Source organism: Athalia rosae, chromosome 7 (assembly GCF_917208135.1).
Source record: "Athalia rosae chromosome 7, iyAthRosa1.1, whole genome shotgun sequence".
Lineage (NCBI taxonomy): Eukaryota > Metazoa > Arthropoda > Insecta > Hymenoptera > Athaliidae > Athalia > Athalia rosae.
Genome location: NC_064032.1, coordinates 2,387,866 through 2,413,908, shown reverse-complemented (window position 1 = coordinate 2,413,908; position 26,043 = coordinate 2,387,866). Strand labels below are relative to the sequence as shown.

At 34.9% G+C, this 26,043-nt stretch overlaps 1 protein-coding gene across 4 annotated transcripts in view; it reads left to right on the top strand.

The window, feature by feature from the left end:
• LOC105689194 (regulating synaptic membrane exocytosis protein 1) overlaps window positions 1–20,504 on the top strand; it is a 58,849-nt gene extending 38,345 nt beyond the window's left edge. For 2 of the 4 annotated variants that reach the window (XM_025747321.2, XM_025747319.2), the window contains exons 16-23: window positions 1,019–1,197; window positions 1,291–1,506; window positions 1,581–1,912; window positions 2,021–2,197; window positions 17,968–18,055; window positions 19,062–19,144; window positions 19,231–19,338; window positions 19,506–20,504. In XM_025747321.2, the coding sequence (XP_025603106.2) occupies window positions 1,019–1,197; window positions 1,291–1,506; window positions 1,581–1,912; window positions 2,021–2,197; window positions 17,968–18,055; window positions 19,062–19,144; window positions 19,231–19,338; window positions 19,506–19,807 (1,485 nt within the window). In that variant the 3' untranslated portion in view covers window positions 19,808–20,504. Of the gene's footprint in view, window positions 1–1,018; window positions 1,198–1,290; window positions 1,507–1,580; window positions 1,913–2,020; window positions 2,198–4,604; window positions 4,829–17,967; window positions 18,056–19,061; window positions 19,145–19,230; window positions 19,339–19,505 lie in introns of those variants that run through there. The other 2 variants (XR_007279256.1, XM_048657950.1) reach the window with 2 other exon arrangements.
• The last annotated feature ends 5,539 nt before the right edge of the window (window positions 20,505–26,043 follow it).

Here is a 26,043-nt window from a genome sequence, read left to right as displayed (position 1 = left end):
CCAATTAGTATAATTGAGGAATAGCATAAACCAGTCGCAATGAATTTGGTTAACAAGCATAACTTTTTTTTATTGTTTCTGGTATGGTAAATTGTATATATATATATATATATATATATCACCTATATACCTGTACGTCATTGCTTTGCTTCGGTTGTGAATCTTTTTCGGCTATTTTAAGGAATCGAATTTTGTAAAAAAATTGAAGAAAAGGGAAAAAAAAAAAAGGAATTTTCTTTGCAAGAGAGGGACATGCAATTCTCCTTTTCGTTCTTTACACCGAAAAAGATTTCATCTTCATATTTTTCATAGAGATAAAAAGAATCACTCTTCGCCTTGGCAGTCGTATCAAAATTGACAACCAAAAAATAAAAGATTATACTGCATTCTTGAAAAAGAAAAAGAAAGAAAAAAAATGTAGTAAAAAATTACAGTACATATATATGTATACGTAAAATATTATTGTTACTATTATTACTATTATGTAATTACTGTTATACCTTGATACCTATGTACATATATATATATATATATATATATTCAACACTCACGCATACTATAGATATATATATGTATATGAGAATTATATTCATTTATATTCGAGTAACTATACTATTCTTTCTTTTTTTTTTTTTTTTCTCTTCCAAATTTGTATGCGTGCGATGACATTAATCTGAATATAAGTAGACACCATCCTATCGCAAAGCATTAATTAAAATTATTTATTTGTTCGATTTTATTTATTCATTTCTCTTTTAGTTTTTTCCCCGTATGTTATTATACCGCTTTTGCATGTTGTTATATCGATTGACTTATATTTATTATAACTAATAATACGACAATTAATTAACTATCACATTTCATAGAGATAACGTAAGAACAAAAAAAAAAAAAACCCAAAAAACCCAAAGATCTTTCAATGGTTGTAAATTTCGAAAAGATCTTTGAAAATTTTATACGTTGTGTTTAACCGAACGGTACGAATTTTTATTGAAAATTTTTTCTACTCCGATTTTAGGAACAAATAGCGAAAGAAAGACAGGTGACGGGTCGAGTTCAAATTCAGGTTTGGTACGAAGCGGAGCGAAAGGAATTAGTCATATCGGTATTGGCAGGTGACGAACTTTGCACCAGAGAAGATACCGGCTACGGAACCGCGCCGGAGGCTTACGCGAAATTGCGACTCGTGCCGGCCTGGTAAGCGAGAAAATAGACTAGTCGTGACCGCGAGAAAAAATCGACCCCCTCCCCAAAAAACAACACATCCGACCGATTACCTTCCTGTTTCAGCGGCGATCAAAGTTCCTTGAAAACGGACGTCGCCGAACCGACTCAAAATCCAATTTGGAACGCGACTCTTAATTTTTCCGGGGTCCCGGGCGACGAACTCATGGACAAAAGTATCGAGGTAACCCTCTGGGATTATTGTCCGGACAGGGAGAGCGTTTTCATGGGAGAGTGCACGGTCGATCTCCAGAAAGCTTTTCTGGACGACAGGGCGGTCTGGTGAGTGCCGAGAATCCAATTGATCCGAGGCCATCGAACGAAAGCTCGGAATTCGAAGGGAGAAAATGTTTCAGGTACCGTCTCGAAGACCCCAGGTGTCTGCGTTACGGTAAATCGCCCCACTGCTCGCCCAGGGGTTCGCTGTCCACGGAAATCGCCCAAAGATTGTTGAGGAGAACCGATTTTCGCGAGAGAAGCATAAGCGACGACACCCCCAGCGACGGCGGCAGCCCCGAGCCGTACTTCCTCCATCCGGATCACGCCTGGCAAGCGAATTCGCGACGAGGTTCCAGTCAATCGGAACAACTCGAAGTCGAACCTTACGAGCTGAACAAGGATTACAGCAGATCGTTGCCCGGGAGCAGACGAAGCAGTTTCCAAAGTCAGGGAGGAACCGACAGCAAAAGTTAGTAGTACCAATTTTCAGCCTCCTCGTGCTTTTCGTTCAGCGTCACCTCGAAGGTCATTTTTTCATTCGCGTCTGTTTATTCCTCGTCTCGTTAATCGTGTCCAGGGGGTAGCACGGGAGAGGCGGACGTTCCGGTGGTGGTTTATAATCGCGATCGCCGGCGAAGTTCCTGCGCCAGAGTCATGCGCGATCCGGACGAAATTCTGAGGTCCCTGAAAGCGGTCAAGGGCGAACTGGGGCGAACTATGAGCCTTTCGTCGAACGACAAACGACGGGGCAGTCGTGAGTATAAGATGAGCAAAATTTTTACACGCATTTCATCGTCGTCGTCGTCGTCGTCACACGTCACCATTTGAAGTCCCAATTTTTCATCCCCGTTGTTATTATTATTATTACTATTATTATTATCATTATGTCGAAAGTTTGTCCGTCCGTTTCGTTATCGTTATGTACTTGAGGATACGTACATATATATATATACCTGACATGTAGTCGAACGATATCCTCGAATAAGTATGTATCCGTTTGATTTATATACCTACTTATTTCACTTGCAATTAGATATTGATGATCGATTTATCGATACATAAACCCAGATTGTACATACCTTATATACATGTTACGTTGTATATATGTGTCGAAAGTGGTAGTATGTTACGTTACACACATGCATCGCTTGTCATATTGAATCATACATCACGCGTGCCGTAATCGCGAGGGTATTATATTTTTCCCAAATACGCGATATCGTTGGATAAATTTTTTTTCTTCTTCTTCTGCTTCATTCCGTTTTTCGTAAAACGTTTTTTTTACTTTTTGTCTCCTTTTCAAATTTTTCCACACATTTACATACCTGTACATGTAGGTACATGTATACACAGCGGGTACTACTTGCGAATAGTTTGAGGATTTTTCTCTCCTCGATTTTCGATCGATAATTTTTTGAACGAAAAAATTGATCAAAAAATCGCATCCGTGACCAGACGATCCGCAAAACTTTCGTTTCAATGAAAAAGAAAAAAACCGAAGGAAATATTCGGGTAATATTTTTTATCGCACACGTTCGTAAATATTTCAAACGTGTACATACGTATTTTATATTTAGAAAACGGGAGAAAAAAGACCGAATCAAAATGGAATACGTCACTGTGTCGTTGCGCTGTATGTATGTCATGATCCCATATATGAATGCGCCGTATTTTCGAATACCCACGTACATAATTTGATTTATTTATCCCCATAAAACGAGAGAAAAACCGAAGTTTTGTCTCTATGATCGATTTCAAGAGTGAATATGACAACGTTTGTTTCTTGCCATTTTTTCGTTGGCGTAACGAAAATGAACGTCAAAATTTTTCGGTCATGTTTCTTGTGGTCTTTGTCGTATAATCGGGACATTGAGAAAAATAATGGCTCGAAACAGCGTATTCACCCGACTCAGGCCTGATTCACATCGTCCCACTATCAAATGGACGGCCAGTTTCTGTGCGCTGAGGGTGGGGTCTTCGGGGTACAATTGAGCAAAGTTATACACCGCGATAAGAAGGAAATGCGTGGTATAAAGATAGCGACGAATGTCCTCGTTTCACGTTCTTTGATTGGACGCGAAGTGTACGCACCTCGTAACTTTTTCAAAAAGAAAGAATAATAGATTGAAAGGAGAGGGGAGCATTTTCCTGTGAATGAGAAAAAGCTCGTATCATCTTTCAAAAATTCGGCATAGATCGAAAAAAAAAGATTTTTGATTGACGAGAAAGAAAAAAGCTTTGCTCTTTCCGTTCGCCGCAAGACTCGAAAGATTCGCTTTTGAAAAAATTATAAATGTTCGGTATATTTTATTGTTTTACATTGACATGCGCCCACCACATCATACACGTTGATCCCGCAGTCCATGCTTTCATCGTGATGTATTAATTAATAAAAAAAAACAACCATCCACCGGTTACCGCGTGAATAAAAAATGAATTTTTAAAATTAATTTTTTTCGCGTTTAATTCCCGCTCGCGTATCCGTGTTAATGATTCGTAATAATAAATCGATTAAATGTGGTCATTGAGTGTCGCCAGTCATTCCATATATATATATATATTTATATATTTATATACCTTTACGTATACATATCCATCGTGTTGTATCGCTTTATCGAGTGTCTCATATCCTGTTGCCTCGCTGTAAAATGACGTCACGGTATGTGTTTTAAATTTATGATATATATATATATGTGCACCGTATGTGTATGTATAAAATGTACATACCTATATATGCATACAGATATACCTACCTATGTACCTGACGTCCGTTTAGCTGTATATATACATTATAATTGATATGATGAGAATTTCATGACAATTGATATGCTGGTCCAAATACTAATGTGATGTTATATGGTTCATAAATTTTGCGGCCTCGAACGACAAAAAAAAAACGAAAACCAAAACCAAAAAAAAATCTATGAAAAATGAAAAAAAAAACGACCGCTCGAAACCTGCGTTAAAAAAAACGTTATCGTTGAATCCGCCCGGAATCTGCATCGACTTCTTGCGACCCCGCGTTACGAACGGCGATCCGTCAACCATGCTCCTCCGTGGAAACGACCCTACGTGCTATGTCTCGAATTTGAATTTCGGAAAAACCTCTACCTACGTACCTCCTCTTCGTCGACGACGCGGACCGTCCAATCAACCCCCAGAGTGCGTTGTACCAACGGTTACTGTGTGGCACTGCGAACCTGTATCACCGAGGACAACTAACTCGACCTCCTCTAGTGCATTTGCGCACGCTACTACCACTACTACTACTATTACTACTACCACTACTACTACTACTACTACCACTACTACTACTACTACTACTACAACTACAACACCGCGATAATTTACGCAACGCACTATCAACCATCGATAGGGTGCTCCGGTAAGATTTATTCTCTTTCTTTCACTTTCTATCTCTCACTGTCTCTCTCTTTGTCTATCTCTATTCTCCATCTATTTCTTCGTCTATCCTCGTGGTTTCCAAAAAAAAAACCCCGATCTACGTACCAACACCCGATCTGCATCCGTGTCACACATCTCGTTTGATAATTTTATACCTCGAAAAAAGTGATTTTTCACATTTTTCTTCATTTTTTTTTTCTTTGAAACAAAAAGGAAAATCCTTGCTATTAAAATTACAAACGTTGAGAGAAAATGAATGAATTATTATTCTTCAGAGAATTATTTAAGTATGAAGAAGGAATTTCTGAAGTAAAATTATTAAAAAGATAATAAGAGAAGAAAAGAAGAAATTTATAGCCGGACGGACTGAGAAAAGTTTCGTCTTCTTTGAAAAGAATTTTTTTCCATTTTTTTGCTTGAACTTTTTTTGTTCACTTTTAATTTCACTGTACGTTATAATTGAGAATACTTTCAAGTTATTCGACGTATTGTACAGGTTTACCTAATTTTTAATTAATTTTTCAACACCATACCTGACGCAACTCCTTACTATTTCATCGTTCCACTTGTGTTCTGACTTCTCGTACCTATGCTTTCTTCGTTACTTCTTTCTCTGAAATCGGTAAAAGAGAATGATTTCGGAATTTTCGTTCATCACCCCAAAGACTTCCTGTCATTCTTTACTAATTCGCTATGAAATATATTCATATGTGTATTAGGGTGGGTTGAAAAATTTTTTTTTATTTTCTTAGCATAGGGGGCAGAATAAAATCATGAAATGATTTAAGAACTCTTTTTTCGACTTGAAATTAAAGTTGAATCTTGAAGCCCGAGCTTTGCTGGAGTCAGGTAGCCAGCAGAGTAACGCTTTGTTGTGAGACGTCACCTTGAGGGCTGAGCAGAGGTGACGCCCCACAACAAACCGCGCGCCCGTGGCTACCTGACTCCAGCAAAACGAGGGCTCCCTCGTAAACCGAGAAATTCGAATATTTCGACCCATGCATGGATTGCGACGAATCAAAGTGGGTCTACGACTAAACCCAATCGATATGTCTTAATTTTTCTGCTTCCAACAGCGGAGAATTGATGATTACTCGATCGATTGCATGAGTAAATGATTTTGGCTTTCAGATTTGGATTTCGGAGCTGATTGTATGAAAGATTACTCTTGAAGAACCAAAAAAAAGTTCGATTTTTGAGCAAAAAAAAAATCATTATTTAAAATGGGTCTCCCATGCTATTCTCATGTATTTCGATCTCAGAAATTCGAATCTGAAAGCCAAATTGATCTATCTCGCAAATTGACTGAGTTATCCCCATTTTTTCGCATTTTTTGGCTCAAATTTGAGGATATCTCGGAGGGAAAAAATCGTAGCTCAATTTGACCAACGGATTCGTGTTCCTGAGGTCAAAATACATGAAAAAAGTGCCATACGATCAATTCTTATCTCCTCAGATTCAAATTCCTGGGTGAGAACCACATTGAAATAGACGATAAAAGGATGCTTTTATTCTTGATCCCGAAACGCTGAAAATTGGCGATCACTCGGTCAATTTCAGAGATAGATCAATTTCTCTTTCAGAATCGTGTTCCTGAGGTCAGAATACATCAGAGAAGTGTCATACGATCAATTCGCGAGAAAAAAAAAAATTTGCCCAAAATCCCGGAAGGGATTTGAACCTGCGACTTTTATCGATTTTTGGGTCAAAAATGAACATTTTTTTTTCTTGGTTTTCCCATGCTATTCTCATGTATTTCGATCTCAGAAATTCGAATCTGAACGCCAAATTGATCTATCTCGCAAATTGACTGAGTTATCCCCATTTTTTCGCATTTTTTGGCTCAAATTTGAGGATATCTCGGAGGGAAAAAATCGTAGCTCAATTTGACCAACGGATTCGTGTTCCTGAGGTCAAAATACATGAGAAAAGTGCCATACGATCAATTCTTATCTCCTCAGATTCAAATTCCTGGGTGAGAACCACATTAAAATAGACGATAAAATGATGCTTTTATTCTTGATCCCGAAACGCTGAAAATTGGCGATCACTCGGTCAATTTCAGAGATAGATCAATTTCTCTTTCAGAATCGTGTTCCTGAGGTCAGAATACATCAGAGAAGTGTCATACGATCAATTCGCGAGAAAAAAAAAAATTTGCCCAAAATCCCGGAAGGGATTTGAACCTGCGACTTTTATCGATTTTTGGGTCAAAAATGAACATTTTTTTTTCTTGGTTTTCCCATGCTATTCTCATGTATTTCGATCTCAGAAATTCGAATCTGAACGCCAAATTGATCTATCTCGCAAATTGACTGAGTTATCCCCATTTTTTCGCATTTTTTGGCTCAAATTTGAGGATATCTCGGAGGGAAAAAATCGTAGCTCAATTTGACCAACGGATTCGTGTTCCTGAGGTCAAAATACATGAGAAAAGTGCCATACGATCAATTCTTATCTCCTCAGATTCAAATTCCTGGGTGAGAACCACATTAAAATAGACGATAAAATGATGCTTTTATTCTTGATCCCGAAACGCTGAAAATTGGCGATCACTCGGTCAATTTCAGAGATAGATCAATTTCTCTTTCAGAATCGTGTTCCTGAGGTCAGAATACATCAGAGAAGTGTCATACGATCAATTCGCGAGAAAAAAAAAAATTTGCCCAAAATCCCGGAAGGGATTTGAACCCGCGACTTTTATCGATTTTTGGGTCAAAAATGAACATTTTTTTTTCTTGGTTTTCCCATGCTATTCTCATGTATTTCGATCTCAGAAATTCGAATCTGAACGCCAAATTGATCTATCTCTCAAATTGACTGAGTTATCCCCATTTTTTCGCATTTTTTGGCTCAAATTTGAGGATATCTCGGAGGGAAAAAATCGTAGCTCAATTTGACCAACGGATTCGTGTTCCTGAGGTCAAAATACATAAGAAAAGTACCATACGATCAATTCTTATCTCCTCAGATTCAAATTCCTGGGTGAGAACCACATTAAAATAGACGATAAAATGATGCTTTTATTCTTGATCCCGAAACGTTGAAAATTGGCGATCACTCGGTCAATTTCAGAGATAGATCAATTTCTCTTTCAGAATCGTGTTCCTGAGGTCAGAATACATCAGAGAAGTGTCATACGATCAATTCGCGAGAAAAAAAAAAATTTGCCCAAAATCCCGGAAGGGATTTGAACCCGCGACTTTTATCGATTTTTGGGTCAAAAATGAACATTTTTTTTTCTTGGTTTTCCCATGCTATTCTCATGTATTTCGATCTCAGAAATTCGAATCTGAAAGCCAAATTGATCTATCTCTCAAATTGACTGAGTTATCCCCATTTTTTCGCATTTTTTGGCTCAAATTTGAGGATATCTCGGAGGGAAAAAATCGTAGCTCAATTTGACCAACGGATTCGTGTTCCTGAGGTCAAAATACATGAAAAAAGTGCCATACGATCAATTCTTATCTCCTCAGATTCAAATTCCTGGGTGAGAACCACATTGAAATAGACGATAAAAGGATGCTTTTATTCTTGATCCCGAAACGCTGAAAATTGGCGATCACTCGGTCAATTTCAGAGATAGATCAATTTCTCTTTCAGAATCGTGTTCCTGAGGTCAGAATACATCAGAGAAGTGTCATACGATCAATTCGCGAGAAAAAAAAAAATTTGCCCAAAATCCCGGAAGGGATTTGAACCTGCGACTTTTATCGATTTTTGGGTCAAAAATGAACATTTTTTTTTCTTGGTTTTCCCATGCTATTCTCATGTATTTCGATCTCAGAAATTCGAATCTGAACGCCAAATTGATCTATCTCGCAAATTGACTGAGTTATCCCCATTTTTTCGCATTTTTTGGCTCAAATTTGAGGATATCTCGGAGGGAAAAAATCGTAGCTCAATTTGACCAACGGATTCGTGTTCCTGAGGTCAAAATACATGAGAAAAGTGCCATACGATCAATTCTTATCTCCTCAGATTCAAATTCCTGGGTGAGAACCACATTAAAATAGACGATAAAATGATGCTTTTATTCTTGATCCCGAAACGCTGAAAATTGGCGATCACTCGGTCAATTTCAGAGATAGATCAATTTCTCTTTCAGAATCGTGTTCCTGAGGTCAGAATACATCAGAGAAGTGTCATACGATCAATTCGCGAGAAAAAAAAAAATTTGCCCAAAATCCCGGAAGGGATTTGAACCCGCGACTTTTATCGATTTTTGGGTCAAAAATGAACATTTTTTTTTCTTGGTTTTCCCATGCTATTCCCATGTATTTCGATCTCAGAAATTCGAATCTGAAAGCCAAATTGATCTATCTCGCAAATTGACTGAGTTATCCCCATTTTTTCGCATTTTTTGGCTCAAATTTGAGGATATCTCGGAGGGAAAAAATCGTAGCTCAATTTGACCAACGGATTCGTGTTCCTGAGGTCAAAATACATGAAAAAAGTGCCATACGATCAATTCTTAACTCCTCAGATTCAAATTCCTGGGTGAGAATTACATTAAAATAGACGATGAAATGATGCTTTTATTCTTGATCCCGAAACGCTGAAAATTGGCGATCACTCGGTCAATTTCAGAGATAGATCAATTTCTCTTTCAGAATCGTGTTCCTGAGGTCAGAATACATCAGAGAAGTGTCATACGATCAATTCGCGAGAAAAAAAAAAATTTGCCCAAAATCCCGGAAGGGATTTGAACCCGCGACTTTTATCGATTTTTGGGTCGAAAATGAACATTTTTTTTTCTTGGTTTTCCCATGCTATTCTCATGTATTTCGATCTCAGAAATTCGAATCTGAAAGCCAAATTGATCTATCTTTCAAATTGACTGAGTTATCCCCATTTTTTCGCATTTTTTGGCTCAAATTTGAGGATATCTCGGAGGGAAAAAATCGTAGCTCAATTTGACCAACGGATTCGTGTTCCTGAGGTCAAAATACATGAGAAAAGTGCCATACGATCAATTCTTATCTCCTCAGATTCAAATTCCTGGGTGAGAACCACATTAAAATAGACGATAAAATGATGCTTTTATTCTTGATCCCGAAACGCTGAAAATTGGCGATCACTCGGTCAATTTCAGAGATAGATCAATTTCTCTTTCAGAATCGTGTTCCTGAGGTCAGAATACATCAGAGAAGTGTCATACGATCAATTCGCGAGAAAAAAAAAAATTTGCTCAAAATCCCGGAAGGGATTTGAACCCGCGACTTTTATCGATTTTTGGGTCAAAAATGAACATTTTTTTTTCTTGGTTTTCCCATGCTATTCCCATGTATTTCGATCTCAGAAATTCGAATCTGAAAGCCAAATTGATCTATCTCTCAAATTGACTGAGTTATCCCCATTTTTTCGCATTTTTTGGCTCAAATTTGAGGATATCTCGGAGGGAAAAAATCGTAGCTCAATTTGACCAACGGATTCGTGTTCCTGAGGTCAAAATACATGAGAAAAGTGCCATACGATCAATTCTTATCTCCTCAGATTCAAATTCCTGGGTGAGAACCACATTGAAATAGACGATAAAAGGATGCTTTTATTCTTGATCCCGAAACGCTGAAAATTGGCGATCACTCGGTCAATTTCAGAGATAGATCAATTTCTCTTTCAGAATCGTGTTCCTGAGGTCAGAATACATCAGAGAAGTGTCATACGATCAATTCGCGAGAAAAAAAAAAATTTGCCCAAAATCCCGGAAGGGATTTGAACCTGCGACTTTAATCGATTTTTGGGTCAAAAATGAACATTTTTTTTTCTTGGTTTTTCCATGCTATTCCCATGTATTTCGATCTCAGAAATTCGAATCTGAACGCCAAATTGATCTATCTCGCAAATTGACTGAGTTATCCCCATTTTTTCGCATTTTTTGGCTCAAATTTGAGGATATCTCGGAGGGAAAAAATCGTAGCTCAATTTGACCAACGGATTCGTGTTCCTGAGGTCAAAATACATAAGAAAAGTGCCATACGATCAATTCTTATCTCCTCAGATTCAAATTCCTGGGTGAGAACTACATTAAAATAGACGATAAAATGATGCTTTTATTCTTGATCCCGAAACGCTGAAAATTGGCGATCACTCGGTCAATTTCAGAGATAGATCAATTTCTCTTTCAGAATCGTGTTCCTGAGGTCAGAATACATCAGAGAAGTGTCATACGATCAATTCGCGAGAAAAAAAAAAATTTGCCCAAAATCCCGGAAGGGATTTGAACCCGCGACTTTTATCGATTTTGGGTCAAAAATGAACATTTTTTTTTCTTGGTTTTCCCATGCTATTCCCATGTATTTCGATCTCAGAAATTCGAATCTGAAAGCCAAATTGATCTATCTCTCAAATTGACTGAGTTATCCCCATTTTTTCGCATTTTTGGCTCAAATTTGAGGATATCTCGGAGGGAAAAAATCGTAGCTCAATTTGACCAACGGATTCGTGTTCCTGAGGTCAAAATACATGAGAAAAGTGCCATACGATCAATTCTTATCTCTTCAGATTCAAATTCCTGGGTGAGAACTACATTAAAATAGACGATAAAATGATGCTTTTATTCTTGATCCCGAAACGCTGAAAATTGGCGATCACTCGGTCAATTTCAGAGATAGATCAATTTCTCTTTCAGAATCGTGTTCCTGAGGTCAGAATACATCAGAGAAGTGTCATACGATCAATTCGCGAGAAAAAAAAAAATTTGCCCAAAATCCCGGAAGGGATTTGAACCTGCGACTTTTATCGATTTTTGGGTCAAAAATGAACATTTTTTTTTCTTGGTTTTCCCATGCTATTCCCATGTATTTCGATCTCAGAAATTCGAATCTGAAAGCCAAATTGATCTATCTCGCAAATTGACTGAGTTATCCCCATTTTTTCGCATTTTTTGGCTCAAATTTGAGGATATCTCGGAGGGAAAAAATCGTAGCTCAATTTGACCAACGGATTCGTGTTCCTTAGGTCAAAATACATAAGAAAAGTGCCATACGATCAATTCTTATCTCCTCAGATTCAAATTCCTGGGTGAGAACTACATTAAAATAGACGATAAAATGATGCTTTTATTCTTGATCCCGAAACGCTGAAAATTGGCGATCACTCGGTCAATTTCAGAGATAGATCAATTTCTCTTTCAGAATCGTGTTCCTGAGGTCAGAATACATCAGAGAAGTGTCATACGATCAATTCGCGAGAAAAAAAAAAATTTGCCCAAAATCCCGGAAGGGATTTGAACCCGCGACTTTTATCGATTTTTGGGTCGAAAATGAACATTTTTTTTTCTTGGTTTTCCCATGCTATTCCCATGTATTTCGATCTCAGAAATTCGAATCTGAAAGCCAAATTGATCTATCTCGCAAATTGACTGAGTTATCCCCATTTTTTCGCATTTTTTGGCTCAAATTTGAGGATATCTCGGAGGGAAAAAATCGTAGCTCAATTTGACCAACGGATTCGTGTTCCTTAGGTCAAAATACATAAGAAAAGTGCCATACGATCAATTCTTATCTCCTCAGATTCAAATTCCTGGGTGAGAACTACATTAAAATAGACGATAAAATGATGCTTTTATTCTTGATCCCGAAACGCTGAAAATTGGCGATCACTCGGTCAATTTCAGAGATAGATCAATTTCTCTTTCAGAATCGTGTTCCTGAGGTCAGAATACATCAGAGAAGTGTCATACGATCAATTCGCGAGAAAAAAAAAAATTTGCCCAAAATCCCGGAAGGGATTTGAACCCGCGACTTTTATCGATTTTTGGGTCGAAAATGAACATTTTTTTTTCTTGGTTTTCCCATGCGATTCTCATGTATTTCGATCTCAGAAATTCGAATCTGAAAGCCAAATTGATCTATCTCTCAAATTGACTGAGTTATCCCCATTTTTTCGCATTTTTTGGCTCAAATTTGAAGATATCTCGGAGGGAAAAAATCGTAGCTCAATTTGACCAACGGATTCGTGTTCCTGAGGTCAAAATACATAAGAAAAGTGCCATACGATCAATTCTTATCTCCTCAGATTCAAATTCCTGGGTGAAAACCACATTGAAATAGACGATAAAATGATGCTTTTATTCTTGATCCCAAAACGCTGAAAATTGGCGATCACTCGGTCAATTTCAGAGATAGATCAATTTCTCTTTCAGAATCGTGTTCCTGAGGTCAGAATACATCAGAGAAGTGTCATACGATCAATTCGCGAGAAAAAAAAAAATTTGCCCAAAATCCCGGAAGGGATTTGAACCCGCGACTTTTATCGATTTTTGGGTCGAAAATGAACATTTTTTTTTCTTGGTTTTCCCATGCTATTCTCATGTATTTCGATCTCAGAAATTCGAATCTGAAAGCCAAATTGATCTATCTCTCAAATTGACTGAGTTATCCCCATTTTTTCGCATTTTTTGGCTCAAATTTAAGGATATCTCGGAGGGAAAAAATCGTAGCTCAATTTGACCAACGGATTCGTGTTCCTGAGGTCAAAATACATAAGAAAAGTGCCATACGATCAATTCTTATCTCCTCAGATTCAAATTCCTGGGTGAGAACTACGTTAAAATAGACGATAAAATGATGCTTTTATTCTTGATCCCAAAACGCTGAAAATTGGCGATCACTCGGTCAATTTCAGAGATAGATCAATTTCTCTTTCAGAATCGTGTTCCTGAGGTCAGAATACATCAGAGAAGTGTCATACGATCAATTCGCGAGAAAAAAAAAAATTTGCCCAAAATCCCGGAAGGGATTTGAACCTGCGACTTTTATCGATTTTTGGGTCAAAAATGAACATTTTTTTTTCTTGGTTTTCCCATGCTATTCCCATGTATTTCGATCTCAGAAATTCGAATCTGAAAGCCAAATTGATCTATCTCGCAAATTGACTGAGTTATCCCCATTTTTTCGCATTTTTTGGCTCAAATTTGAGGATATCTCGGAGGGAAAAAATCGTAGCTCAATTTGACCAACGGATTCGTGTTCCTTAGGTCAAAATACATAAGAAAAGTGCCATACGATCAATTCTGATTTCCTCAGATTCAAATTCCTGGGTGAGAACCACATTAAAATAGACGATAAAATGATGCTTTTATTCTTGATCCCGAAACGCTGAAAATTGGCGATCACTCGGTCAATTTCAAAGATAGATCAATTTCTCTTTCAGAATCGTGTTCCTGAGGTCAGAATACATCAGAGAAGTGTCATACGATCAATTCGCGAGAAAAAAAAAAATTTGCCCAAAATCCCGGAAGGGATTTGAACCTGCGACTTTTATCGATTTTTGGGTCAAAAATGAACATTTTTTTTTCTTGGTTTTCCCATGCTATTCTCATGTATTTCGATCTCAGAAATTCGAATCTGAAAGCCAAATTGATCTATCTCGCAAATTGACTGAGTTATCCCCATTTTTTCGCATTTTTTGGCTCAAATTTGAGGATATCTCGGAGGGAAAAAATCGTAGCTCAATTTGACCAACGGATTCGTGTTCCTGAGGTCAAGATACATGAGAAAAGTGCCATACGATCAATTCTTATCTCCTCAGATTCAAATTCCTGGGTGAGAACCACATTAAAATAGACGATAAAATGATGCTTTTATTCTTGATCCCGAAACGCTGAAAATTGGCGATCACTCGGTCAATTTCAGAGATAGATCAATTTCTCTTTCAGAATCGTGTTTCTGAGGTCAGAATACATCAGAGAAGTGTCATACGATCAATTCGCGAGAAAAAAAAAAATTTGCCCAAAATCCCGGAAGGGATTTGAACCCGCGACTTTTATCGATTTTTGGGTCGAAAATGAACATTTTTTTTTCTTGGTTTTCCCATGCTATTCTCATGTATTTCGATCTCAGAAATTCGAATCTGAAAGCCAAATTGATCTATCTCTCAAATTGACTGAGTTATCCCCATTTTTTCGCATTTTTTGGCTCAAATTTGAGGATATCTCGGAGGGAAAAAATCGTAGCTCAATTTGACCAACGGATTCGTGTTCCTTAGGTCAAAATACATAAGAAAAGTGCCATACGATCAATTCTGATTTCCTCAGATTCAAATTCCTGGGTGAGAACCACATTAAAATAGACGATAAAATGATGCTTTCATTCTTGATCCCGAAACGCTGAAAATTGGCGATCACTCGGTCAATTTCAGAGATAGATCAATTTCTCTTTCAGAATCGTGTTCCTGAGGTCAGAATACATCAGAGAAGTGTCATACGATCAATTCGCGAGAAAAAAAAAAATTTGCCCAAAATCCCGGAAGGGATTTGAACCTGCGACTTTTATCGATTTTTGGGTCAAAAATGAACATTTTTTTTTCTTGGTTTTCCCATGCTATTCCCATGTATTTCGATCTCAGAAATTCGAATCTGAACGCCAAATTGATCTATCTCGCAAATTGACTGAGTTATCCCCATTTTTTCGCATTTTTTGGCTCAAATTTGAGGATATCTCGGAGGGAAAAAATCGTAGCTCAATTTGACCAACGGATTCGTGTTCCTTAGGTCAAAATACATAAGAAAAGTGCCATACGATCAATTCTTATCTCCTCAGATTCAAATTCCTGGGTGAGAACCACATTAAAATAGACGATAAAATGATGCTTTTATTCTTGATCCCGAAACGCTGAAAATTGGCGATCACTCGGTCAATTTCAGAGATAGATCAATTTCTCTTTCAGAATCGTGTTCCTGAGGTCAGAATACATCAGAGAAGTGTCATACGATCAATTCGCGAGAAAAAAAAAAATTTGCCCAAAATCCCGGAAGGGATTTGAACCCGCGACTTTTATCGATTTTTGGGTCGAAAATGAACATTTTTTTTTCTTGGTTTTCCCATGCTATTCTCATGTATTTCGATCTCAGAAATTCGAATCTGAAAGCCAAATTGATCTATCTTTCAAATTGACTGAGTTATCCCCATTTTTTCGCATTTTTCGGCTCAAATTTGAGGATATCTCGGAGGGAAAAAATCGTAGCTCAATTTGACCAACGGATTCGTGTTCCTGAGGTCAAAATACATGAGAAAAGTGCCATACGATCAATTCTTATCTCCTCAGTTTCAAATTCCTGGGTGAGAACTACATTAAAATAGACGATAAAATGATGCTTTTATTCTTGATTCCGAAAAGCTGAAGAGCAATCGATCCAGTAATCATCAATTATTCGCTGTTGGGAGCAGAAAAATGAAGACATATCGATTGGTTTCAGTCGTAGACCCACTTTGATTCATCGCAATCCATGCATGGGTCGAAATATTCGAATATCTCGGTCTACGAGAAGCCCGAGCTTAGCTGGAGTCAGGTAGCCACGGGCGCGCGGTTTGTTATGGGGCGTCACCTCTGCTCAGCCCTCAAGGTGACGTCTTACAACAAAATGCTACGCTGCTGGCTACCTGACTCCAGCAAAGCTCGGGCTCCACGATTCAACTTCAATTTCAAGTCGAAAAAAGAGTTCTAAAATCATTTTATGATTTTATACTTGAATTACAAAAATAATGGTAAAAAAAAGTTTGAACAGTGAACGAGTAAAAAACAATCACAATCAACAATTTTTAGACATTGTCTATGATTTTTGACCAAAAGAAAAAATTCATTGCTGAAAGTACTCCATTTATATAATTGTTCATTATAAAAACGAATGGGCCACCTCAAAATATCAAGTGAAAAATGTTTTTCCATTTGAAAATTTTTTTTTCTTATAAGGTACACTTTCTGCCCCCTATGCTTAGAAAATAAATAAAACAAATTTTTTTTTCAACCTACCCTAATGTGTATATTATATAGATTCGTTACACGAGTATAATTATAAACTGATTCATTTTTCGGTATACTCATATGTACACTTCACAAACACGTACATATAGATACTCCGAATTATGCTCGTTTTCGATTGAATATCCTGTGCCGCAGGACTTTCAGAAATTAGTCAAGAGAATTGCAATTTGATTTGAATGTAGCCCCGCTGTATAGAAATGATTAATTTTTCATTTCCTTTTCATCGTATTTAGTTTGCAGTAGATTCTATGAGAAAAGAGAATAAGCAAAAAAGGGAAACTTCTGTTGTTTGTCAGTCCGTGTTACGTAGAATGTATCTCTATAAACAATTCACCCTTATACATACATCCAACCCCCCCTTCGCCCCCGTCGATAAAATTTTACTGACTCAGCAATACAAGTTTCTACATAGTCGCTTGGTTTATAAATACATAAAAGCACACACCCCTGCAGGCGATATTCAAACTCTCCCTGTATAACATTTCTCACCCTATGTATATTATTACGTTTAACGTTCTTTTATATTACGATACTAGCCTCAATCATTCTTTAATGTTTCTTTTTTTCTCATACTTCTCGTTTCGATATGGAAAGAAAAAAATTTCAACTAAATTGACAATGATTAAGAAAAGTAAGAGTAAGAAAAAAAATCATTCCCATACGCAAAAATCCACACACAGTCATTACCTCATACTACATGTATACATACAGCTATACAGTCTCGTAATTTCAAATAGTTTATAATTTATTTTTCATCAATCAAGATGATAGAGGGAAAAATCCAATTGGCAAAAATAAATAAAACTTGTATGACAATTTCAATTTATTATTTTATACATCACCATGAAAGATTCATCGGTTTTTATTGTTTCTAATATTTTCGATACCATAATAATAATAATAATAATAATACTAACATCATCCCCCTCCTCTCTGTACAGTTAACCTGGATACTTCCAGTATATCATTATATACCCTTCTGAAAGTAAAAAGTTTTATTTTTCGAAGTCGTGTATGTAATCTCTTTTTATGTTAATATTTAATTTAATTTTTTTTTCTTCGTTACATTTAGTTTAGAATACAAGATAGAAAGTATTGTATATTATATGCTAGATAAACTTGTAGCTGTAGCTGGTGTATTACTCATATAATGAAACTTTGAAAAAGTTTGGGCTTAAAGCTTTTTCGAGCTTGTAAAGTACGATATAAAAGTCCTTCCCTCTTATACTTTTAATATATGGTCGCTTTGTCGTCGTCTTCTTCCTCTTCTATCTTCAAAAATAACTTGGAAGTAAGTTTGCGAATTTTTATCCGGACAAAACTCGACTGAAAATTCCCATGGACGTTTCTCAGGGCGGGGTGAGCGCAAGGACAGTGTCTTGGATATTCCGGAGAAACTGTTCGATCGAAACAGCGAATCTGACGACGACGACAAGTGGAGGTAAGTCGTAAGCACAAAAATCACCCACTTCTCGCTACCCTGCGCTCGAGCTATGGACAAATTATACGTAACGTCGATTGATTAATTTGCTCGTGTAATTTAGAAACCCAAACAATAAGAGAGAGAAATCATTTCGAGTATAAAAAAAAACAATGTCATTCCAATTCACTGCCTGCGTAAAACCGAGAATGCCTGACATAGAGTATGATAATTGTGAATCACTAATCACTTATAGAAAATCCTCGTATAATTAGATATCACGTAAAATAACTTGTGTAATCGTAAAAAGTTTGAGAAGCTTGTGTTCATTAATTTCATGTACGATGCATTCTGAGTTGAACCTGCCACTTCGTCCAAAATAATTTTCGAACTCGATGAAACTTTTTTCACGTCTTGAGGGAGCTCAGAAACCATGTCGGTATCACTTGTCAACGCGGAGAAACAGAATTTTCGAAAACTATTGGACAGAAAGCCGATTAAATTAAATTAGGAATAAATCCTATCGAGATATCCTCGATTTTTCACTTTTTGGAGCGACAAATTGGCGATAAGTCGATCAATTTTATAGATAGATCTAAGGCTTTTATAGGCTCGGTGCTCTTCAGGCAAACAATTTTGAATTACCAAGTTTACAAGTGGTCTGAGCATGGTTTCCGAACTTCTTTGAGAAATCGAAAAAGCTTTATCGAGTTCAAGAAATATTTTGGAAAAAATGGCCCCTCCAATGTGGAATGCCCCGTACACGAATGATAGTCACGTTGGTGAAAAATTGAGGAAGACAGAGAAATAAAAAGATAAAAAAGAACGAGTCATTTTTGTCGCCAAATAAAGGGGCGATTTCGTGCAAAAAAAGGTAAGAAATTAAACAGAAAAAAAAAAAATCAAAAACTTATCAATTCGACTGGATCACCGTTGATACCTTGTTAATATACCATGGAAATGGAAAAAATTTCCTCTCTAATTAAATCATCTTCTGATTTTTTCCTTTTCTTTTTTTTCTGTCCAGTCAATCGGCAAAAGACGACGAAGGGTTCGACGTAAAATTAGGACCAGGCCAAGTAGCACCCCGAGGATTCAAATTAACCGGTGGTGAGTCAGAATACAAACCGCAGTCGTTTTTTAAAAAACATCAATTGCAATCATAAACATTTTTCACCTCCCCAATCGCCTCATAGGTGTGCCAAACGGAGAGGTAAAGTTAGGTCTGTTCATGGGAAAAGAAACGTTGGAGGTCGAGGTAATTTGCGCACGCGGTATCTGCCCCGGAGAACGAATCGAACCTGGTGAGTTTCAATCAAATTTCCGTTGTCGCTGATCCAAATATTTTTTCCAATCTCATTCTTCCAATCATTTTCCCCCGATAATCTGTCTTAAAAGAACAAGGCAGCGACCTATTCGTTTGTTAACAAGAATTTCGTCTGCCCCTTTTTTTCTAATTATTCATTTTCAGACACTTACGTGAAAACTTATTTGCGAGACGGTGAGCGTTGGTTGCAGAAGAGAAAAACGCGCGTTGTTCGTCATTCGCGAGAGCCTCAATACCGTCAGACATTAAAATACGGTAGTTGCGACGCCAAGGAAAAGAATCTCCTCGTTATGCTGTGGGAAAGAAATATGGGATTCGAGAGCAATCAGGGATTGGGAGGCGCCGAGGTTAATTTGGGCCTCCTCACGTTGACGCGTCTCACAGTCGGTTGGTATCCTCTTTTCCCAATCCACACCTTAGGGACACAGAATGCGGACTCCCCATGATGGTTGAGAGAAAAGTGGGCCCTCGAAGCTGGAGAACTCGATTTACGATTGAGTTTGCTTCTGAAAGACGAAGGCGAATCGGTTATAAAAATCATATCCTGATCATTTTTTTTTTTTCAGTTACTCCTCAAATTGTACAACGGGAGAAATGAATTTTTTTGCAATCAATTTCTTTATCGTTTTGCTATAGTTTTTTTTATTTTTTTTTATTTAGATTTCGATTCCATCGCTTGACATACGCAGCGATTCAATTAATTGATCGATCAATCAATTAGATATAATTAAACATAAATACGTGAACAATACGAGGTCGTTTCAAAGATGATACCAATATTTCCTTTTAGCGATGTATATTTTACAAAAGTCGCAACAAAAATTGGATCGCCTCTTTTATTTCTTCAAATACCAAATAAATTGAGTTTTCGATTAACTGCGATCACCGTGTAGAAACCGATTCTACAGAAATGAAGAAATAATGTATACATACGTATGTACGTGCACATATTAATATTAGGTGTATACCTAAAATCGCGAATTAAAATTATATATATATGATATATCAACTCGTCAACATCGACAATCAATGAAAATAATTATTAGATTAAAAGAAAAAGCAAAAGAGAAAAAAAGAAACGAAAAAAATAGATTATCGCCTATTATATTAGCTATTATGAATACATATATATATATATGTAATTGACAATCAGTATATATATATATACCTATATATAATTTAACGTCGACATGTAGTGACAGAAAGAAAAAGAAAAAAAAGGAAAATTAAAATAATAATTAAATTGTAATTAATTAACTGTTAGTCACGTATCTAATTTTTTATAACGATATATACGAAAAATGAAAATAGAGTCTGATACGCGGTTATATAGTATATATGTACATATATAATCATCAATCTTTGAAACGACTTTGGAGTAGATATAAATTTGGGAATATTTTTCGACGTTTTTTCGCACCACGTATACCATTTCATATTTTCATTTGGTTTCATTTTTTTTTTTTTTATCAGAACTTTAATTATTAAATATATAGAAGAAAATATATACGTACGATTTATATTGTATACCGTTTTAAAGCAATACGTGCAACGTTAAATAATCAGCCAGCAATAATATGTACCTGTATTTCTTATCGTTATTATTTTTAAGCAGTTTAATTTTTGGCATTTCACGCTGAACTTATACGAACTATATAGATATGTGATTATTACGTCTCTCGTCAGAAGATAGATCTATGTGTACAAACATACACCTATATTTGATTACGTAAAGACCTTCGTTAGCGTAGATTTAGAACTGCTGAAATTCAAACGTCATTCGTTAGAATAATGATCAATTAAAGAGGGCCCACTTTTCTCGAGGTTATTGAAACGAGAAATTTTCCTAGTAAAAAAGAAACGGTCGTAAGTTTCACGCATTTTATAAAACACACACAACTCGATCGTTGAGATCGAAAGAATGGCGAGAAACTCGAGGCCTGAGACTTTGACGAATTTTGCGAAAATATTTTAGACTAGTCCGATCGAAATTATACACCACCATCCACTTTACCGATGCAGCTGGACAGCTGAACACATCTGCTTTTTCCCCATAGAAAAACCTTCTAAAATATCTATACGATACCTGAAAAAATTGGAGAGAAATATTTAAAAAAAAAAATTAAATAAATAAACGAATAAATGAAAATAAAAATGATTGAATTGATACGAGAGAGGTGAAGAAATGAAATGCAGGAGGACAGCGAGGTACAACGCAAAAAAAGAAAAAGACACCGAAGTAAGTTTTCAAGATAAAATTTAATAACATTGAAATATCGTACGAGGAATACAGAAGTATCGGATCTGTGCTTATCCCGCCTGGTGAATTATAAAATATCAATGAGAGATAATTAATAAATGAATTAAAATGAAAGAAAAGTATATATAAAAATTCAAATGACTAATAATTCGTCAATAAATCCTATAATGATATAATAAATTTATCGTCGTCGATGTACAGTAGTTTTAGTATACATATAGATACAAATATATATATATATATGTTACATATACACACGTATATGTATAATATATGGAAATTATAATGAAATAATAATTAAACGATGTCCAAGGATAATCAAAATATAGGATAATCAACTATGGTCGTCTTATATCATACATATTAAATTAATCACAGGTATATATGTAATGGCAGCGCAATGTGTTACACATATGTACCTATATTATAGATGTTCAATATATCTATGCCTACATAATATATACTTCGTAAAGTACATACGTCTAAAGATAAATCATTAAGACTAATTAAGAAAACAGAAATAAATAATATTGAATAATTAATTAATGTGAAAATTGTCACTTACTGTTTACACGTTTAGAAATTAGGCAGATTATCATATATACAATATATTTATATATATTATGTATACATATATATTGAAAGAGAAGGGAATTTTTTTTTTTCTAAGTAAAGTTCTGTAACACCGATAAATGAGGAACGTTAATGTTCATGGAAAATGAAAGGAAAATTGAAAAAAAAAATTAATTATGTATATGTATATGTTATATACATACTTATAAGCACATATAGTGTGTTGCGTACAAATTGGCGAGATTTGAAAGATACATCCCAAAGATTGGGATAAATGAATAAAAAATATGTATGATACTTATAAACATGTAATAGATAAGTTAATCCAAACTATCGGCCTAGGAAAACAAACAATCAAGCACATCGCACTCTTTTAGGGACAATCCTCGAATATACATAATTACCTGTGCGTAATTATCTATACTTAATCAATAGAGAGAAAAAAAAAAAAAGGGAGAAAAGGAAAGAAAAAGTGAAAATGAAAAAAAAACCAGATAGAAAAATTTCTTTATGCGCTAATTATATATTTACATATGTACACTATACGCATACGTCTATGTATATGATCAACTTATACACGATAGATTGTCTTTTCTACTAGAAAAATACTCCGTACGTACTAACTTTACTATACTTATATACTGATCATATATTGCCTAATTACGATAACTGATCAATGAAATACGGTCTACTACGCTAAGCTATGATTATAAGATAGACGCGTTGATATACGTCTAAAGTATCGCCTACAATTGAAAACAAACATAATCTTAGAAGTCATTTTTTGCTTCAGAGATATCGAATTTCTTTTTCGTCCCAATTATTCGAATACCATATCTATTTCACAGCGAGTTTATACCATTTCAAACTGAATCTGAAGTTTACAACAATTCAGATACACAGTTTATTAAAAAAACCAAGTTTTACGCTTTACAAATATACTATACTATACATCTGAAATATTTGAAAAATAGAAGGAGAGACGTGAAAATCCAAGGATAAAAATGGAAGGAAGAATGGAAGGAAGAAAGATAGAATAACGGAACAGAAGATATGAAAAACTACGTATTATAATTATCGTTCTCATTTCACAAAGAGGAAACCAAGGGAAGAAAGAAAAACTCCTCGTTCATTTTATAGAAATATTTTCTATCGTATCGCCTATTACATTGATATTTCACACACGTACCGCATATTATCTCGATAGAATTGTGCTGAAGAGAGATGAAAAAAAATTAAATTAAGAAAAAATAATTAACAAATCTAGACATAAATCTATCTAAATATACTTTGACAATCGATTCCACTATAAAATTAATACCTAATTCTACATACATACTATATTGTACCTACGACTAATATCTATAATAGTAAAAAATTCTATCGTACTCATATTTTAAGTTAGCTGTAATTACGCGATAGATACTATAAAAATTATTGTATACTCAACGTTAATGACTACTTATATATGCGATAGACACACATATACACACTATTCCGCGATGTGTATAGAAATAAATTTAACTAACAAAAAGAACTAATGTTTGCAACAAGGGATATATACATGAAAAAATATGATACCTGCAATTGTATTTATGATTACGTGGGCTATGATTGGACAAGGTGAATCGAGGTGTCTTAATAAAAGTAAAAAGTATGAATTATATCAAAAAGAACAGAAGAAAGAACAAATTCGCTTAATTGTGAAGGAAAAATTATAATTTATTAGTGAAAATAATAATATACATATATGTATATGGTTGTACGATATATATATGTATATATAACGATCTAAAGATAAGTGCAATTTTGTCCAAATATAATCAACGGCATATGGTACATATATACATAGTTATATATAGGTATGCATTACGTCATGTGTATACCTATGTATATTACAATAATATTTAAAATTATTAATATCCAAGCAACAGCCTCTTCCCTATACATATCTGTGTTGTACGCATTCTAGGTGTCTGACAATCTCGGTGAATTAAATATCATTAAAATAATGAAGTTAAAAAAAAAAAACAATTTAAATGAAACGAAAAAACCAGATAAAATAAAATAATTATCTAATAAACGTGTGTCAAAATATGATGTGACGTATAGTCGAGATTATTATGTATCAATGGGATGTTGAATAATTTAGAATATAGTTACACCTTATATATACCCTGCAGTAATTATTTTTATCATTAACAATATTATCATCATTCAAATTCCTTGAGTTTTTTTTCTTCGCCATAACCGTTTTATATTTTAAATATAAAAGAAATTGACAATCAATTCACTGCATCGAGTTTCGATCGAAAGCATAAGAATTTATTCTGCATTTTTGGGTTTTATAATTACTGAATTCAATAGAAAATCCCTGGTTAATAAGACTACTCTTTTACTTTTCACGTAGCTTCTATGAAAAGACGTTAAAAAATTCATGTGATGTCCAAATATATGTTGAGTGTTATCATTAACGGATATGTCGTGTAAATCGTTAGGTACCTAAGAAACAAGAAAAAAAAAAAAACCAATGTATGTGGGTCTATGAATATTTTTTTCAAAATTGTTTGATAATTTAACTTATTTGTATACTGCAGTTCTTGTTCATGCTATGTTTATTTAATAGTTTATTATTATTGTTATTATTATTACTTATTATAGATAAGATATCGCTGTAACTGTCGAACACCATATGCTATTTATGATATAATATAACTATAATAACGTTAATAATATTAATAATAAAAATAAAATTTAAACATTCTATGTTGCAATAGTACTGATAAAAATTAATATTTCATCTTGGTTAAATACATTAAACCTATGTAAAAAACGAACGGTATAATCGAACGGTGACTTGACTTGTATATGGAAACAGAAGTATATATATATATTAAAAAATAAATAAATAAATAAATAAATAAAGATTTCCTCGTCGCATAGTATGTAGCCTGAGCTCAAAGCGTTCTAAAGAGCGGCCTAATTATTTAAATGTAATAAAAAAAAAAATGATAACATTCAATAGAGCGCCTGATCATAGGAAATAACATAAAAATAACAACTGATGGGCAAAATGCCTGGACAATTAAGCTGCCATTACGTATCGCATTAACCGGTTTTATTATGCATGGTTAAGTCACTGTTTGACATTTATTGTGAAAAAAGAAATGATCGAGTAAATATATTCAAAACGATGAAGAAACGAATTCATCAAATTATATAGCATATGACCGTTCTGTGGAGGTATGATTTTTTTCGTTAGATAAAAAGACAAATTGAGAGTAAAAAAGGTAACATAAAATAAATAAAAATAGTTTTCCAACATTCTATGATCTATAATAACTATATATACTATATGACTATACATCTATAATGATATTTTGAATAGAAAATATTTTCTAACTATATATAAAAGAAAAAGATTATAATAAATAAATGAAAAAGAAAGAAAAGAAGAGAAAGAAAAATATAAAAAATGTTCCTTTCGATGTTTAAGTTATTTAAAATTATTGCATCGTTGCAGGCTTCCATCTCTAAATACGTATGCACTGATAATGAATCTATTAACTATACCTATTTAATTTGAGTCAATAAAATGATGAGGATTTTATGATGATTCTGTGTTCAACAATCATGTAAACTCGGGGTACAGGTAAAATAATATATTGGAATAATAATACAATTCGGGAAAGAAAAAATAATACAAAAAAAAAACTGAAAATAAATGCATGAAAAAGAAGAGTTTTCCGCAGAGTGATTTGTAACAAACAACAACTGGATATATAATTAGAATGACTGAAATATTTTAGTATATACCTACCAAATAGTACATTATATACCTATACATAT